This window comes from Alligator sinensis, unplaced genomic scaffold (genome assembly GCF_000455745.1).
Source record: "Alligator sinensis unplaced genomic scaffold, ASM45574v1 scaffold64_1, whole genome shotgun sequence".
In the NCBI taxonomy this organism is placed as follows: domain Eukaryota; kingdom Metazoa; phylum Chordata; order Crocodylia; family Alligatoridae; genus Alligator; species Alligator sinensis.
The window spans coordinates 175850-193144 of record NW_005842458.1 but is presented as its reverse complement, the minus strand read 5'-3'; the positions used below and the strand labels follow the sequence as shown (position 1 = coordinate 193144).

Genomic DNA, 17295 nt, shown 5'->3' with positions numbered 1-17295 from the left:
GGTGCCTTCATTTTAAAGTGCCTGAGTCTTCACCAATGGCGAGAGACCTCAGTAATCGACTCTTTAAATTCCCACTTAGGAAGTCGCTTCATTTCGCAGGCATGAGCCTGTGTGAGGCTCTGGCTTGTGACCTCTTTTGATACGGTTAGGCACACCCCTCAACTAAATTAAATCACAGTGAACGTGTCACCTTGCACCTGCACCGCGATGCCAACATTTGCAGAAGGGGGATGCCGAAACTTGGGCTCTCGCACTTGAAGTAAGCAACAAAATATGACCTGAGCTTCAGGAGGCATGATGCTCCACCTGTCCCCACTTTACATCCCGGACTATGGCTTTAGGGCCCTTCCTACCAGCCTGGGAGCAGATGTCTAGGTTCACATTTTTAGCAAATCTGCATAGTGCATGGGTTTCCCCCACCAAATCATATTAGTTTTTATACACTGCTCATTTGGCTACACGGCTTATATTGGTTTTAAAACCGCTCGTTCCAGGCACTGGAGGAGACGCAACTACCTCCTGTTCCCCACTTCTGCTGGGCAGTTCAGTGAGTCGAATGCAGCACCACGGGCCCAATTCATTAAGGGGCTTCTGTGTTTGGGGCCTGAGTGCCCTCCACACAGATGCTCTGAACAGCTGGCGGCCCAGCTCGGCCGAGACCCAGGAACCTGGCAGAGCCACAAGCCCCCCAAGGACTGCATCCATCAACCCCACGGGGACTTGCCTGCAGAGAGGGGGACCCTGGCTAGTGGTCCCTGATCCCTCCGGCTCTGTGTATCCTCCACAACACCTGTTTGACATGAAATACATACCAGGTTTTGGGAGCAGGGGTAAAAAACCCAGTTCTCCCCTCACCAAGTAGGCTACAGGCAGGCTCGCCCTTGCTCACCCTGGAGCTGGCTTATATACAGCAGGGAAAACAAGGGCCCACCCCTAAATGCAATAGGAGTATTGCCATTGACTTCTCAGACCCCATGGATTTTGCATCCCTTTGGCCCAGCTTCAGTGTGGGGGTCAGGGGGAAAACATGCCCCATCCTGACTTATTCAATAGCCTGACTCTCCTGGGAGGATGGAGATGCGAGTTTGAACCCTATGGCACTGCGGAGAGCCTAGACCCCAGGTCTCGTGCTTCCTGGGCAGGTGCTGCAACCTCTAGTTTGAACGGGGATTCAAACCAGGGCTGTAGTGAACTCAGTGCTATCAGCATGTGATGGGGTGTGCACAAGAGGGGTGCAGGACAGAGCCCCCCGTACGGGCACGGAGGCACTTACCCCCTGCACTGACTGCCACCTGTAGACACAGGGTGCTGGACTTCGAAGCCTAGGAGGCTCCAACCAGGCTGCATCCCCCCACCTCAAAGCTTAGAAACCCAAACTGAAAGTCTTTGGTTATCACTTTCCATTGAGGTCCTCGAGCCTTGGCGGGGCCCCGCTTGCCTGGACAGCTACTGGTGCTTATCACCCCAATTCAGTGGGTCTCCGGTGCACAGTCCTTAACGACTTGTGGGAAGTTGGGATCCTCCTCCACACGGGACGCAGCAAGAAGCTGAAGGCTTGGCCATGGCTAGTCAACGCTCATTGTGTTTGGGAGCCAGCACCGACTACGTGCATCGCCGGTCTTTTGGAGCGGTGCACCCCAGCAAGCAGAAACTGGGGCTGGCTTCCCAAACAGCAAGGAAGGCAAGCAGCGGGTTTATCCCAAAAACCAAAGAGCATGCTCCCATACCCACTCTTTCACACAACAGGAAAACTGCCATTGATTTTGTAGCTGTGGCCCTCGAGGCCACCACTACTCCCAGCCAAGGCGAACAGAGGAACGTCTAGGAATAAATGACTTGTACGCCGCATGCGGAGATCTTTGTTGTTTTTATTTATTTAACTAAAAAGACAATATAAATCCCTCCTTCCAGTCAGGGGGCATTTCTGCTCTTTCCAGTTTGGCCTTTTTCAAATGTCTACGGGAACCCGTGCCAGCGTCATTCCAGCGTACATTAAAATGAAGGAGGCTACCCCCCTGCTATAAGGAGACACTAACGGAGGCTTTGTTTCTGGCTAACCCAGGTATATCTGCTTTGCCTTTGGCCTCAGGGGAGCTACAGGGATGACAGCTCAGAGATCCCGCATGATGCGGGGAGCAGCCGCCGCTACCTACACCCGGAGATTAAATAGTCACGGACACACAGCTCGTACCATAAACAGACACGCAAGAACATCAGGGATGCATCATTAAATATGATCTGGGACTGGGTGAAAAACCGCACGGCACGCAATCAGAGACAAAGTGCATGTTAGTCAAGAAGGGGACAGCCAGCAGCTGGTCTATGTACAGCTATGTACATTCACGTGTAGGTCGCTGAACAAGGGTGCGGTGGTAGCCGACCGACTCAAACTGAGCCACTTTTGCTCCGTGAGAAAACTCGCTCTGCTCTGAGACTGGGCCAGCAATGCAGCTGACTTGATATCCCTCGCTCAGCCCAAGGCCCATCTTGCATTTCAAGCTTTGATCTACCACGTAACACAGGACATGGCATGACTGCCCCCAACACTGAATTAGGCATGTGTTGTTCCCATGCCCCATTTTCTTGCAGGAGGCTTTGTGTCGACAGCTTTTCCCCCCCGCTGCATTGAAGATGAGCATGAAAATCTGCTTGTTTTGGTCCTTCCCAGTGCCGGTGTCACGCTTCACCTGGCTTCTTTGCAGTGGGTGGAAGAGAAGGAAATATCCAGACTTAAGTCTCCCCACCAAGAAAATACTTTGAAAACCACGTGCCACTTGAGGCGCAGTGAAAGCAGCCAGTTCGGTAACTCTGAAGGATTTTTTGGAGCCAGCAGCTACAAATCATCCCTGCTACGGACGGCTTCAAAATCTGGGGAGGAACGAACCTCCTAAGGCCTTGAATCCCTTCCCATCAACCTGAACACTGCTTGTAACATGGGGGCTGAACAGATGACATATTTATGCTAGAGTAAAAAAAAATGCAGTAGAAAGATGATGCAAACACCTGAATTGGGGTAATGTTGCCCAATTCAATTTTAAATTACCCCCTGAAAAAAATCGTAACACTTCGCTGGTGAAGGTTACACCGCTGTGCATGCTCCCTGCCCACAGTTTATCTTGAGGGAGCCACTTGCTCAAAGCAAACGGACTATTACTGGCTTTCCGCTACCGAGTGCCAGGACACAGTCGTGGCAGGCTACAGACTGAGCTGCGATAAGCTGCTTGTCTGTCTGATCCGTACCCCAGGGTCATTTACATCCGGGTATAAACCCGATGTAGACAACACCAGGTGATGTGATTGTCTGTCTGTGCCAACTGCACGGATTGCAAGACAAATAGAAAATTTTATTACACTGAAGAGTGTTAGGAACCGCTGATTATGAACAGGAGAAATAACCTGATTATTCCTGGTGATACCAGCCTTAAAACAAAAAATCACGACTGCTAAACTCAGTACTAAGCTGTTGCCTGCAGTGGTGTCCCGCTAGGCACGCAAGAGATGCAGCAGACAGCCGGCCTCCACACACCTGATGTGCTGCAGCTGCAAACTACGGGGGCTTCTTCCTGACAGCATGGAGGAAGTCTTTTTTTTTCTTTTTGAGGTCAATCCATCCCATGTCCTCTGCAAAGACAGCTACGGGTACCACAGCAGCTCTGCATGGTTGTTTCCACATTTCTTCTCGTTAGATGCTGATCCATCTACTTCATGGTAGCAAAATCAATCTTGTGCATGACTGCCTTGGCCGTTTGCTCAGCTGATGCCTCTTTGCCCTCACTCAGCACCCCCAGCCCTGTACCAGCTTTGCTACTCTGGTTTTCCTCCCTGCTTCTTGCAAAGGCCGCAAGGACCTCTGCCACCATTCATTCGATCTGCTACCCTCCCTACAGAAGCTCATTTCCCCATGAGCTTGGAGCCAATTTAAAGGTGCACAGACCTTCTTGTGTCCTTGAATTTCTGGGAGAGGCACATACTGCAAAGGACACCTTGGGCTTGGAGGAAGGAGGCCCCAGTATGAACCCAGGTGGTGCTCAACACTGGTGCATGGTGCACACCGGGCAGAATCAAAGATTTGAGTCTGCCTGCTGGATTTGACTAAAGTTATTAAGCAGGAAGGGACCCCGTCTTTCTGGACCTTGGTGACATAGGCACTGCTGATGGATACAATAAATGGAAAGAGCTGCAGGTTGTCTGAGCAGCATCTTCATCATGGGACTCATCTGAGTTCCTGCCACCCCAAGTCCTTCGTTGTGGTCAATGCCATCAACGCCCATGGGTGGAAACACCTCTAACATCACTAGACGCCTCTCTTTCGAGTGTCACACTGCTCTGACTAGGGAAGCTACTTAGATATTACCCATTTCTCTCGCTCTACAAGCCCAGGGAAGATGATGGGGTTGAACAGTTGTCACCACAGGTCTAGAGAACTGTTGAGGGGCCAGCTGGATGCTTCAGACTTTTCCGCTGGTAGCAAAACCCAGGCTGGCCATCTCCCATTTGCAGTTAGGTGACTGAGACCGCACCACGGCTGATCAGGAAATCAATGCAACAAAAGCAGGTTCCCACTTGGTGCTGTTTACCAGTTGCTTTTCAGGGCACAGCCACACGTCACAAAATGTCCTGAAAAGCAAGAGTGAACCAAGCCCGGATCTAGCAGATGCAATGTCTCCATCCACCAGGCTGCAAGAGGAACGTCGTCTAACTGGCATCTTAAAGCTCCTTCCTCTTTCAGCGACCTCTATTTCTTGGTCATCCCAACTGCATCTCACTGCAGGTCACTGGACATGTGGGGTCTCAAGGGGCGATGCCTCTTTCATCGGCGTCAGCAAGCCAGGGAGATTCCCGAGGAGACTCGGTTTGGACTAGGAGTGCCAGGTACAGGGAAGGTCTCTGCTGCCAGGTGAGTAGGACAGCCAGCCCCAGGCAAGTGTGGGTACCAGCAACTACTGCAGGCTCATCGTTTCACTGACAATAACACTAATACGGTGGACGGAAGCAAAAGGGTTCATCGGAGCAGCTTATCCAAGGTTGGGGTCGGGGGATGACAGCACCGCAATCAGGGTATAACTCGTCTCCTAATATAGGACCATGTCAGCCACTGTCTAACAGACACGGGGGACATTTACCGTATTAGAAAGGGAGCTATTAAAAAAAACAAAACAGTGGAGGGAAGGAATGGGAGGATTGACATCAAATTGCATCCCAGAAGACGAGTCACAGACTCCCTTCAATACTCTGGAGATAGAAGCACTTCCCACCGAAGGCTTCACGTCCCCCACAGCTTGGCATAGCCAGCAGCTCTTTTGCAGAATAAAAAACAACCCCCCTTGCTCAGGGGATTCCCTGGATAAAATACTAAAAGGGTCCCCCCTTATTCCTTCTTGGCCCCCTTCCTCCATCTGGCCAGCAGAGGCCCCAGGCTGGTCCACACTTCGGTGTACATCAGCGTCCCCACGAAGACGAAGGCGGTGCCGGCCCAGTGCCAGGGGGTGAAGGGGTTCCTGAAGTAGAGGATGGAGAAGATGAGGCTGACAAACTTGCGCAGCGTGACCACGAGGGTGACGGTGAGGGAGGTGCACTCTGTGGTGAGCCTGAAGACACCCCGGATGCACACGTATCTGAGCGGGCAGAGTCAAGGGGATACGGGAGACGTTAACTTGGTAGGGGGACCATACAGCATCCTTGGGATGAGCATTTAGGAAGTACTGGGTTCAACCAAAGCACTCAGGAGGTGTTACCCCAAGTGGAGCATCTCACTGCAGGCCACTGGGCTTGTGAGGTCCCAAGAGTCGGATCCAAAAGCACCTACCCCTTGCAGCCCAGCACGATCCCAATTTACCAGTTCATCCCTGATCTCACAAAACCCTCGCTGCCTGCCCTGAAGCCGGGTGCGCAGCATGTCTGGTACGTCCTTACAAACATCCCCGGCTCAGCCACACGCTCCCCAGATACGCGGTGTAGCCAGGGGGTGGTCCAGAGATCGGGCCCACGGATGCTCAGGATTGTGACTGGGTACCTGGAGAGCTCGCCGCCCATGTCCCACTCGCTCCTAGACTCAGCTTCAAGGCAGTAGTGGCCTTGGGGGAGGGCAAACCAGGCGACCGCCCGGGGCTCCAAAATTTTGCATAAATTTTTTTGCGGGGTGAAGTTATTAAAAAGTTTGTTCTTTCTTCAATTTATGAATAAGTTTCATGGATAGGGCAAAGTGAAATTGAAAATGTCCCACTTGCTTATAGGTCATCAAAATCAAGCCTCGAAGGGGCCCCAAGTGACTCTTTTTGCCCCAGGCCCCAACAACCCTAAGGCCACAGCTGCTCGAGGCTGTAACTCAACCCACTCCCCAAAGTAGGAAGGAAACTATTTTTTTTTTAAAGGGAAGTACAATATTCACCATCCTTAATGCTTTTACAGCTGACCGCGGTGTCGACAGGAGCCGGTTGCCTCCGTGCCTGAGAGCCCAGTGAGCAACCAAAACCTGATGTTCCTGTGCAACCAGGTAAAAGACCTATCAGCTGGTGCCCTCCAGCAAGTGAACTGAGTAACAGATGAGAAGATATCCTTCTGTCCTCCACCCCCAAAGCTAAGTTATTGGGAAGAACTTAGAGGGGAAGTTTGCAGAGGCCGGTCTATAGGCTGGGTCGGGCCCCCTCCCTGCCCTATGTCCTGGGATTGGGTCCTGGGGGTCTGATGTTGCCCCTTCCTGCTGGGACTGGGTCCTGCACTTCCCCTGCCCATGCCCTGGGATTGGCTCCTGGGGGCCTGGCATTGCCCTCTCTCCCCCCACGCGTGCCAGGATTGGGTCTAATGCTGTCACTGCCTGCTGACATCAGGCAGCAGATCCAGCACACCGGGCCTGGGGCTCCCCACTGATCCAGAGGTTTTTGGTCCCACCACCAAATTTCTGGAACCATAGGGAGCCCCGTGGGCCAGATAACTCAGTGCCTGGTGCTGGATCTGGGGAGCCCCACGATCAGAGGCTGAGCAGAGATTGTATTTACTTTATACTCCAGATGCATAGAAGTTGCCGTAGCAAAACAGAGCCATCCCTGGACATAGAGAAACTTCCCGTTTCATCCCATGAAAAGCTCGCCAAAGCCCAGCTTATTGCAGCAGTCGCCAACCTACAGCAGCACGCCCCCTCCTTGAACCACAGGGATGAGTTTGTAGCAAACCTAAGCAACCACACAGAACCCAGCGCAGGTCCCCGGCTCCTCTATTACCTTTGTTCGCTGCCTTCTGTAGCATCATCTGTCTCTCTGCAGCTCTGTGCACAAGTTTGATTGATTTGTATAGGATCTTTTTTGCTTTCCCCCAGAGTTTAGCTGCTTTGTGGGTAGCCTGCATCGGCCTCTGAGCATCTGTGAGCACTGCCCTTCTCTTGCAGACGTCACGCCGTCTCCTCCAGCACCTACCTTACATAAAAGTGCCTCTGCGTATTCTCCTACAGGGACATGTTGTCTGGAGGCTAATACAGAAAGCAAAGCAGACCCGGCACAATCTACCCTCCCTCCTAGGTATTCCCTGACAACCGTGTCTCCCCTTCCTCGTGTCTGCCTTTGCAGGTTTGAAGGATACTGGGTGATGACGTTCATGCTGAGGTAGAACCACATGATGGGCAAGGTCAGTCCGATCACCGGGACCTGGAACGGCTCTGTAAGGGGAAAGGAGTGGAGAGGCTCATTTCTGATCTCAGATCGGCTTCTTATGGCCCCGGAGACTCATATCTGGACCCCCTCACATTTCCCCCAGCAAAGGAGTGAAGGAAGAGTGAACTGGCTCACCCATAGACGTAGGGCTTGAGGGACCACCGTGAAGAGTGTGTATTGTGAAGCACATCTGCTGAGGACAGACAGACCTCCCCTCCAACATCAATGACCTTGAGCAAGGCTGGCGAACCACGCCTGTGGCAGAAGCTGCCCAAACCAAGAGCTATAAACCTGCCTGGGTCCACACCACCATGAGAGAGGCCCAGTTTAGTTGCTAATCTCATGTGGCATCCAGACTCTGCGACATCGAGCTGTCATAGGGAGGTCTCCAGCATTGTCCTGTTTTCTTGAGCATCCCAGGTGTAAATGGGTCTCTTGCCATTTGGGATGGGGAGACTAAGGCAGCTGCGTGTGATACAGACACTTTGTGCCATGACAGGTTGCTAGCTACAGAAACTGGTCTGCTTTTACCATGCTTGTTCTGTAGGCAAATAGGCTAAGCTGCATTTTGGATTTTAAACACCCCGTTCAGCAAAGGCTTCGGCTTTCCTGACACTGGAGCACGTGGCTTATATGACATTAAAATTTGCTGCTTGTTTCATTTCTGCACCTGCGCAACCTTTCACTCCCGAGCCACCCCAGTGATGCAGATGCCCAAATGCACCGTACGCAGTGTTAAATGTATTTGTGCAAGCTCCACGGATGAGGTTTTACCCCTCAGTGGAGGAGCAGGGCGGGGGGTTTAAACCAATGGCCTAGGGCAGTGGTTTTCAACCTGCAGTCTGTGGACCTCTGGGGTCTACAAATTGTATCTAAGGGGTCCATAAAAGATGATTATGATCACTGAAAAGTATGTGAATACCCACACTTACAATTCAAAGGGTTCTGCACCTCCATTTGAAATTTCCAAAGGGGTCTGCACTCCCATTCACATTTTTTATTAGGGGTCTGCAAATGCAAAAGCTTGAAAACCACTGCACTAAGGCCATTCAAAGCTGTCCTGATGAACTCCTGCAAGTGGGACCAGGTTGCAAGAACCAGCTTGCACGAGCCCGACACTCACCAGACTGGCTGAAGAGAACGGCGTGGCGGCTGATGTCCGAAGCAAGGAGGAGGAAACCTGGAAGGGGCAGCGCGTGCTGGAGGAGAGAGAGACCCATTGCAGGGCTTTACATGGCGACCTGGCAGAGACTCCATGAAAACATTGGGCAATGGTGACCCCCTGGCACCAGTGTGGGCCCTTCCACCTGGGCCCTTCCAGCCTTATCTGTGATCAGACTCCCTGCCTAGCCCAGGCCAGGGACTGCCCTGCATCCACTCTCACGTGATTTTTTTTTCCTGCTAGCAACTTCTTGGAAGCTCCCTACGTTTAAACCAAGCTTGTGCAGAGCGGATCCAGCCCTCTCCCGTGCTCCAGCCCAAACATCATCTATTGCTCGTTATAAACTCAGAGGTCTCTCTCAGTTTATAATGAGTTCATAACAAATTAGGTTATTGCAAAACTGCTTCTGGATCTGAGGAAATCACCTGCTTCCCTGCAGGGCTGGTCTCCTACACAGCATGTTCTGCACAAGCAACAAGTTTCTGCATGCAAGACAGGAGCTTTTGGGGCTGAAGATTTCCAGGTAGATCAATGGTTTTGTTGCTGGGAAGTTTCCAGCCCTCAGTCCCATTCTGTGGTGAACTGCATGCACGAAGGTAGCTACTTACGTTGTAAAACAGGGCCTCCTTGGAGTGCTTGCCAAACTCCTTATAGAGGGTCTCTTGGAAGATGCCCATTCTGGCTGACATCAGGAGAGCAAAAGTCAGCGCGGCGACCCCTGGAAAACAAAAGCAGCCATGTAATCATGCAGGATTTTAAATCACTGCTCACGCAGAGCCTCAGGCATTGGCAAAAGGCAGCGAGGAAAATCCACAGCACGATGAATGCTGCAGGCTCCCGGGTAAGACACTTAACAGGAGCTGCACGACTCTGGTTACCTGGGAAGACATTGCTCCTTGACTGATTTTGGAAACCTGACATCAGCCCTTGCAGCACAATGATGGCATGAGTGATCTCCATGCAGAGACTGATACTGGGTTCCTTTCCAGGACTGGTGAAACATCAGCCCTCAGTCCTGGAAAAGCAGCCCACAAGTGCAGACTGCAAGTGCTCTCGCGTGCTAGATTTTAAAAAATGCCTTCATGGTGCAAAGTCCCCTTGCCACCTGGGTGGCAGCACCTGGATGCCCAAGGCAGGCACCTCTTTTGGGAGCAGGGAATCAATATTGTCTGCAAAGAGATGTGGGCAAATTCCTCCTTAGTCTAAATCTGCTGACGTCATTGAAGCAACCATCATTTTGCCTGGAAATCATGGCACTGTTGTGGTTTTTGTGGTTTTTTAATTCTGTTCCCCATTGTGCTCTGCTTGAATACTGTCTGGGAACAGCATTATTTTGTGGGTCATTCTCCCCTCCTAGTTTTTTTAAGAGGGAACTGGTTTCCATAGGCTGGACAATTAGGCCCAAAATCCAATCATGGGTTCATCAGCAAGTGTCCATTCATAGCATCATAGAAAATTCAGGTTGGCAGGGACCTCAGGAGGTCACATCTAGTCCGACTCCTCCTCAAAGCAGGACCAGCCCCAACTACATCACCACAACCAAAGCTCTGTCTAGCTGGGACTTAAACATCTCCAAGTAAGGAGCTTCCACCTTTCTGGGCAACCTGCTCCAGTGCTTTTACTATCCTCCTTGTAAGAAAGTCCTTCCTAATATCTAACCTAAACTTCCCTTGCTGCAACTTGCGCCCATTGCTCCTTGTTCATCCACCCCCACTGAGGACAGTCCAGCTCCATCCTCTTTGCAACCCCCTGCAGGGAGCTGAAGGCTGCTATTAAATCCCTCCTCTGTCTTCTCTTCTCCAGACTAAATAAGCCCAGTTCCCTCAGCCTCTCCTCAACCAGTCATGTGCCCCTGCACCTGAACCGTTTTCATTGTCCTCTGCTGGACTCTCTTCTATTTTGTCTATTAAATTTGTCGATTCGGTGTGAAACAAAGCTCAGAATATTTATATTTAACGAATGCATCTTACAAAGTGTTCTGGGAAGAGATGTGTCCATCACTGAATCCGTCCTCCTCCCCATGCCCTATTTGATCACCCGCTCAGTAACGTTGATACTACAGCAAAAAGCTGCTCAGGCAATGCAAGCAGAAATGTGAGTCTTCTCAAATCGGTACCCACAAAGGCAACTATGCAACTAATCCGTGGAGCTGAGCATCTCACGGCTCTCTGCCATGGTGCAGTTTGTTTAGCGCGGCCACAGCCCTGGAGACCAAGCTTGCGGGAGCAAGTGGTGCCAGTGTGACTGCCAAGACAATTAACATCATGGTACTTACTGACCTAACAGCCACCACAGGAAGACTTGGAGCCCGTCCTCTTCATTCGAGCTGGACTCAGAAGCCTGGGGAAGGGCAGGACGGAGAAAAGAGATGCAATTATAACTAACAGAAGCAGCACGGTAAAGTCCACATCACTGCGTTGATCAGGGCTCACGAGACCTTTGCTGTCTCTGTGGCTCTGGACACGGAGAAAATTTATATCAGTATAACTGGGTCTGTTTCCGAGTGTGAAAGGAGTGGGCATATGTAGTACAACCCTATTACAGTGTTACTCCAATCTGGTGCTAATACACCCTGGGGAAAACTAGGGGTAAAACCGCGGCAGGATGCGTTAAACAAGTGTAGGTATTGTGCGTCTGCAGCTTAACTCAGGCAAACCAGCTTCCCTCAAGGCAAACAGGCAAGTGATACTGGCTCCCCGCCATTTAGGCAGTGTAGTAACTACTGAAAGCAGCTATCCCAGGACAGCTAACTGGTTGTCTATTTGCTCTGATCCCGGTGTAATTTATAGCAGTGTACAAATCCCTATTCTGGGGTAAGTGTGTGGCGTGCATCTCAAAGTCGATGGACTGTGTATCATGCAAATACTGTATGCAAGACATCAATGAAGCATTTTCCTCGATCCCCAGAAGTCACTTCAAGGATCCATGGACTTTGCACAACTTAGTCCCCCAGCTGAGGGCAGCTGAGCAGCGCAAGCCGCCTGCGGGAAACGAGGACAGAAGCCGCAGTTTAAGGGACCGGGAAGGGTAAGAACGTACCTCGTTCTTTTGTTTTATTTTCCACGTGTGTCTGCCTCTGTCAACGTTCGGTTCCTGTTGCTACAATTTCTCTTATTTATAATACAGAGCTTTTTACCGGTTTTTACTTGTCATGCACTATCTGTGGTAAGCGTGATTTCGAAGCAATAGGCAGACAGAGGCTGGCCGCTCATCCAGGGATGTTGGGGGGCAGGGAGGAAAAGGGCCTAAAATATTTGACATAAGCTGGGCAAGGGTGTGAGTCTTTAAACTGGCACAGTCTCCCCTGCTAGAGCTGGCAAGACCTGGATGACAAACAGGTGGAGCTGAGGTTCACCGGGCTAAGAGGCTGACCCATTGGGAAACCTCAGCTTGTTCTCGCCGGGCAAGCAGCAGATGGTGGAGAGACACTTGGGGCTGAAGGCGACAGCACCCCTGGTTGTGTTATAGTACTTCATCAGCTCATCGGAGCAGGTTGGGCAGCTGGGGAACGTGGTCTGTGCTTTGGGGGAATTGTTGGGTCACAGACGGGCCAGATCAGCAAAGCGCCCCTGTCAAAGCCATGCCCAAGCATAATAAGAGACTCCAAGCATATCCCATTTGCAAACCGCTCTGTTTCCGTCCGGGGGTTTTGGTCAAGGTGTTTAAGCCAGATGCATGCGTGATGATGAGAACTCCAGGCAAAGTGTCTGCCATGAGGCCTGGTGCCTACATACGGTTGTACTGCATTTCCTTTGCTCCTACTGAGGGCAGCAGGAACTAGGGACTCAGTGTCATTTAGCAGGGGAGGGCAGAAAACACACTTATTTGGTCATCTGATAACGATTTCCCCTTTTCTGGCATGGTGTATGGCATACCTTGATGCTCAATTCTGTATTGCGCGGCACGTGCCAGACTCCCAGTATTGACGGGGTGCTTGGAATTAGCTTGCGTGACTATGGATCTAGTCGAGCTGTGAAGTGTGGTCAGATTCTCCTGAAATACCATATTTTCTCATGTACAACACACGCCTTTCCCTCAAAAGCAGCCCCTTAAAATTGGGGTGCATGTTTTAAGCGGGGGAAGCCGTTTTCTTCACGGAAAAAGAAGCGATCCTGAAGACACGACGCATGCCATGCAGCTGCCAAGGCAGCTGCTGCTCCTCTCTGCTCAGCAAACCGAAGGGGCAGTCTTGTGTTAAGCCTCTCCCAGCTGTTAAAGCAGCAGATTTGCTGCTGGTCGTATCGTGACGTGGTTTGCAAAGCGGAAAGGACACATTCTGTACAGGAACGTGTATAAAGAACTAAGTCTTGCCGCTGCCCTTTGCAAGGGTCTGGGGCCCAAACTTGTACGACAGAGCGCGGCTCTATGGTGACGTAGCAATGTGCTACATCGCTGTATGGCGCGCTACGGCGACGTAGTGATAGTGTAGGTCTACATGTGATCGGCAGCAACGTTGCAGTAGTAGCATGCTCTTCTGGTATAGCGCACTACTACAGCGACATCGAACCGTGCACCGTGCATGGTGCAGTAACCACCTGTACTGCACCGTGCTTTAATACTTCCAAAAGGAAGCGCTAAAGCACGGCGCCACAGCAGCGTCGCTGTACTGCGATGTGTAGATGCGCCCAGTAAGTCCTCTTGGGAATACGGACTGGTCAGGAAGCGGGGTATCGCAGGAGAGAGTCTGCCACACCAGCGAGCTCCTGTTGTCACGCTTCCTGGCCGCTCCGTGTTTCCGGGAGGAGGTACTCTGCCGCACAATGGGCAATGACTCTAGAAAAATCTTTTCTGCATTGTGCTTTCCAAAAAACAATGCACGTTATATTTGGGGGGGGGGGGTGATATATGCCAGCAAATACGGTGTAAAAAGCACTGTACTGAACCCTGCCTCAATCCAACTAATGGAAAGCAGCTATCTCTACGAAGTAACTGCAAGGGCTGAAGTCTCTGCCTGGTGAATGAGACTGGGCTTTGAGACGCATTTGGAAATCCTACCCCCACCTACAGCACCTTTTTCCCTCTGCAGCAAGTCAAGCCCTGTATGCACAGCAGAGCCTGATTTTCCTGAAGACACCTGTGTGATGCAAAGCTGTTAGGGGCTGGTGTCATTACCAGCCAACAGCAGGCTCACACCCCCCGCAAAATGGGCTGGATTACATCCGTTTTCACCAGGATGCTGAAAAGCCGGTTTCTTAAACATGTGGGAAAGGACAGGGATGAACAGATCGAGTGTAAAGAAAAATGCATGCTTTGCTTTGGAAGCTGCGAACAAGGTTTTGTCACAGCGACGTCACCTGAGCATGAGCCCAGCAGCTGACAACAGGGTTGGGGTTAATACACTTCATCGCTTCCTCTTGGGTGGGGGGTGTCAGTATTTCTCATGTGCAACATGCACCTTCCCCCCCAAAAAATCACCCCCTCAAAATTGGGGAGTGCGTATTAAGGGGGGAGAGCTGATTTTCTGACTGTGTTTGAAGCACCGTGGTCTCTTCCTATTTCACAGCCTTCGAGACTATTTAACTCTTTTCAAAATCACGGATTCACTGGTGGAAACAACTTTTCGGCAACGGGTACACTTTCAGCTTAGTGAAGGATGAAAGGGAGAGCGATCCCCTGAAGGTCAGACTCTCTTCCTGCTCTATGCAGCTTTAACTCTGGAAAAAATCATCCCTTTCCCCACAACTTCATTCTGCCTTTCAAAATCAAGGTGTGTAGTATATTCTGGGGTGTGCTGTATGGGAGAAAATATGGTGACTGCTTGTATTCAGTGCACCCCTAGGAAAAGCAAGTGCTAAGCACCAAGTCATAAAGGCACCTTTAACTAATATATATGCAAGCTGGCAAATCGGAGGTGTCTGACTGTTGGAAGAACGACAGCTCTGGGAACACCGATACAAGAGATAAGGAGTGCTTCCTCCTCCCATTAATAGACAGACAAAGGACCGGTCTGATTACGGTACCCACGGCTGCTCCCGCTGTTCATAAGAGCGCACCTCGCAAAGCATTTCTTACCACTTGTTTTGCTGACATGAGAGTGCAGATAAAGATCCCCACCGACACCAGGGCTATGGATGCATATTTCAACGTGCTGTACCTGCGCAAGAAGAGAAGAGAGAGAGACTTCAATGGCACAGCCGGTCTTTTCCAACCTGGGGTTTTTCACTGAGGATGCTTTGAGCCCCGTCCTGCTGGTTTAAACATGAAGTTGCCGACTGGAAACGCTGCTGAGTGGAGGGAGGGGATTAATAAAGGAAAACTCGGCCCACGAGCACTAGCTCTTTTAGGTCTAATCCTCTCCGTGCCCAGGGACACGTGTTCTCTGATGCGGGACCAAAGGGTGCGTCGGAAGATCGGAGCGCTCAAAATCAAGTCGTTCTGACCTCCTTCGTGCTTAGGCTCTGCTCGAGCAGTTTAACTTCCCCCGATGCTCCCGACAGCTGGAAGGGTCAAGAGAAAAAGCGCTCCCCTTACGGACACAAGCAGCGCCATACTGGGTTAGACCTATGGTCCATCCAGCCCAGTATGCCATCTCCCCATCCAGCCCAGTATACCACCTCCAACAGTGGTGGGAATGGATGCTTCAGAGCAAAGGGGGCAACCTTTTTGGCAGGCATGCCGCCGATTAGCCCTGCCCCCTCCGCTCTGATCCCTTTCCCTGACTTGAGCTACTGCTCTGCTTTCTGCTCCCTGTCTGATCTCACACTCCGCTTTTGGCTCCTTTCCCTGCCCCATCTTCCTCCTCCCAAGGAAGGGAGCTGTCTGCCTCCTCCCAAAGCTGCTGTGTACCACACAGCGGGGCTGCCCGCCCCTGTTTTAGAGGGCGAGCGCTGAACTAGGTATACCTGGAGACGTGGTTCCCAACCTTTCTAGGCTCAAGGCACCCTTCAGAAAATGCCAACTTAATGTTCACTCGAGTTTTGACTATAGAAAAATACCAGAGCAATTCTTCAGTTACAAAAACTCAAAAACACCACAATAGGCCAGAATTGAATGAATTCCTATTTGAAATCCCCGGGTTTATCTTGTGAATTGTGTCCGCACACCTAACAGCGCTAACACTGTGTAGCGCCCTTCGGGGCCCTTAAAAGGAGCTCAGGGCATTCTGGTTGAAGATCACTGATCTAGTGTGATCTATCCCCAATTTATTATCCTTTATGTCATCCTTCTTCATCGGTTTAGTGATGTTGCGACATCTCTGACGGCTCTGCTTAATAACTATTAATGGATCTATCTTGCATGAATTTATCTAGCTCTGTGTTGCTCAGCCTCAAGAAGACTAAGGGGGGGGGATGTGGTGGCAGCCTACAAGGATATCAGGGTTTGGGGGAGCATCTATTCACCAAGGCCCCCCAGGGGAGGGCAAGAAATAATGGGCACAAGCTGATTGAAGATTGCTTCAGGCTAGACATAAGGAAAAACTTTACAAGGCGAGTGCCGAGGGTCTGGAAAGGGCTCCCCGAAGATGTGCTACAATCACCCACCCTGGCAATCTTCAAAATACGGCCGGATGCCCACTTTGCTGGGGTCATTTGATCCCAGCAGTCTTTCCTGCCCAAGTGCAGTGGGGTTGGACACGATGATCTGCAAGGGTCCCTTCCAGCCCCTAACAACTATGAAACTATGAAACAACTATACTACCTGTCTCTATCACCTCCTGTGGCAATGAGTTTCACAGGTGAACTTTGTGCTGTGTTAAAAAAAAAAAAAAAAAAAAGTACTTTCTCTTGTTAATTTTAAGCCTGTTCGTTTTAAAACCACATGCATATTATCTACCCTGGCCTGGCTTCCACCCAAGACTTCCGGTACTAAGAAGCACAAGTCTCTGGAGCTAAAGATATGACTTGCTTATCTGACAGCTGTAATAAAAAATGATCCTTTTACATGGACCAGGCCGCAGGAGGAGGACAAAGGTCAACTCACTCCTATTGCAGCACAAATAAAAGCTTTGTTATAGACACCGGAGCTGACTTCCCCCATGCCACCCCCCGTGCAGCCCAGATGTGCGCAGATCTCGGGGCACGGCGCTTCCTGCAACTTCTGGGTGACAAAGTACAGGTTCTCCTCCGACAGTCGCTTTGCTTCTGCAGCGCAACCACCCCCGGGGGCAGCAGTCCATCAGTCAGGCCATTAAGCAGCTTTGGCTTATGTCGGTCACAGTGATATGGGCCTTATGTGGTTATCTGCACTCTTTGGGCAGAAGGGCCTACCAACATGTACAACTGAAACAACCTTTAACCACTGACTAGTCAGCCCAGGTTTGCCTCAAATTAACGTGGTTGACACCTAGAACAGGCATTTCTAACTCCCTTTGCGACATATGTCCTTCTCCAACTTCAATGCTTGTTTTCCACCGGTAAAGTGAAGACAAGATGTATATAGCTGGGTGGCGGGGATTACACGGACCCCTTGGGATGTGCTTTGCAGATGAAAAGTGATGCCCACAACGTGCCCAATGCTGCCATGGCAGCAGAGGCAGCTCAAGCCCGGGGG

General features: G+C 50.9%; 1 protein-coding gene across 1 annotated transcript in view; it reads right to left on the bottom strand.

Moving 5' to 3' along the window:
- Window positions 1–1854: 1854 nt before the first annotated feature.
- SLC35B4 (solute carrier family 35 member B4) overlaps window positions 1855–17295 on the bottom strand; it is an 18663-nt gene continuing 3222 nt past the window's right edge. The window contains exons 5-10 of the mRNA XM_014523190.1: window positions 14818–14899; window positions 11085–11145; window positions 9414–9523; window positions 8767–8842; window positions 7573–7648; window positions 1855–5615 (exon numbers count right to left, since the gene is read on the bottom strand). Of these exons, the coding sequence (XP_014378676.1) occupies window positions 5369–5615; window positions 7573–7648; window positions 8767–8842; window positions 9414–9523; window positions 11085–11145; window positions 14818–14899 (652 nt within the window). The 3' untranslated portion in view covers window positions 1855–5368. The remainder of the gene's footprint in view (window positions 5616–7572; window positions 7649–8766; window positions 8843–9413; window positions 9524–11084; window positions 11146–14817; window positions 14900–17295) is intronic.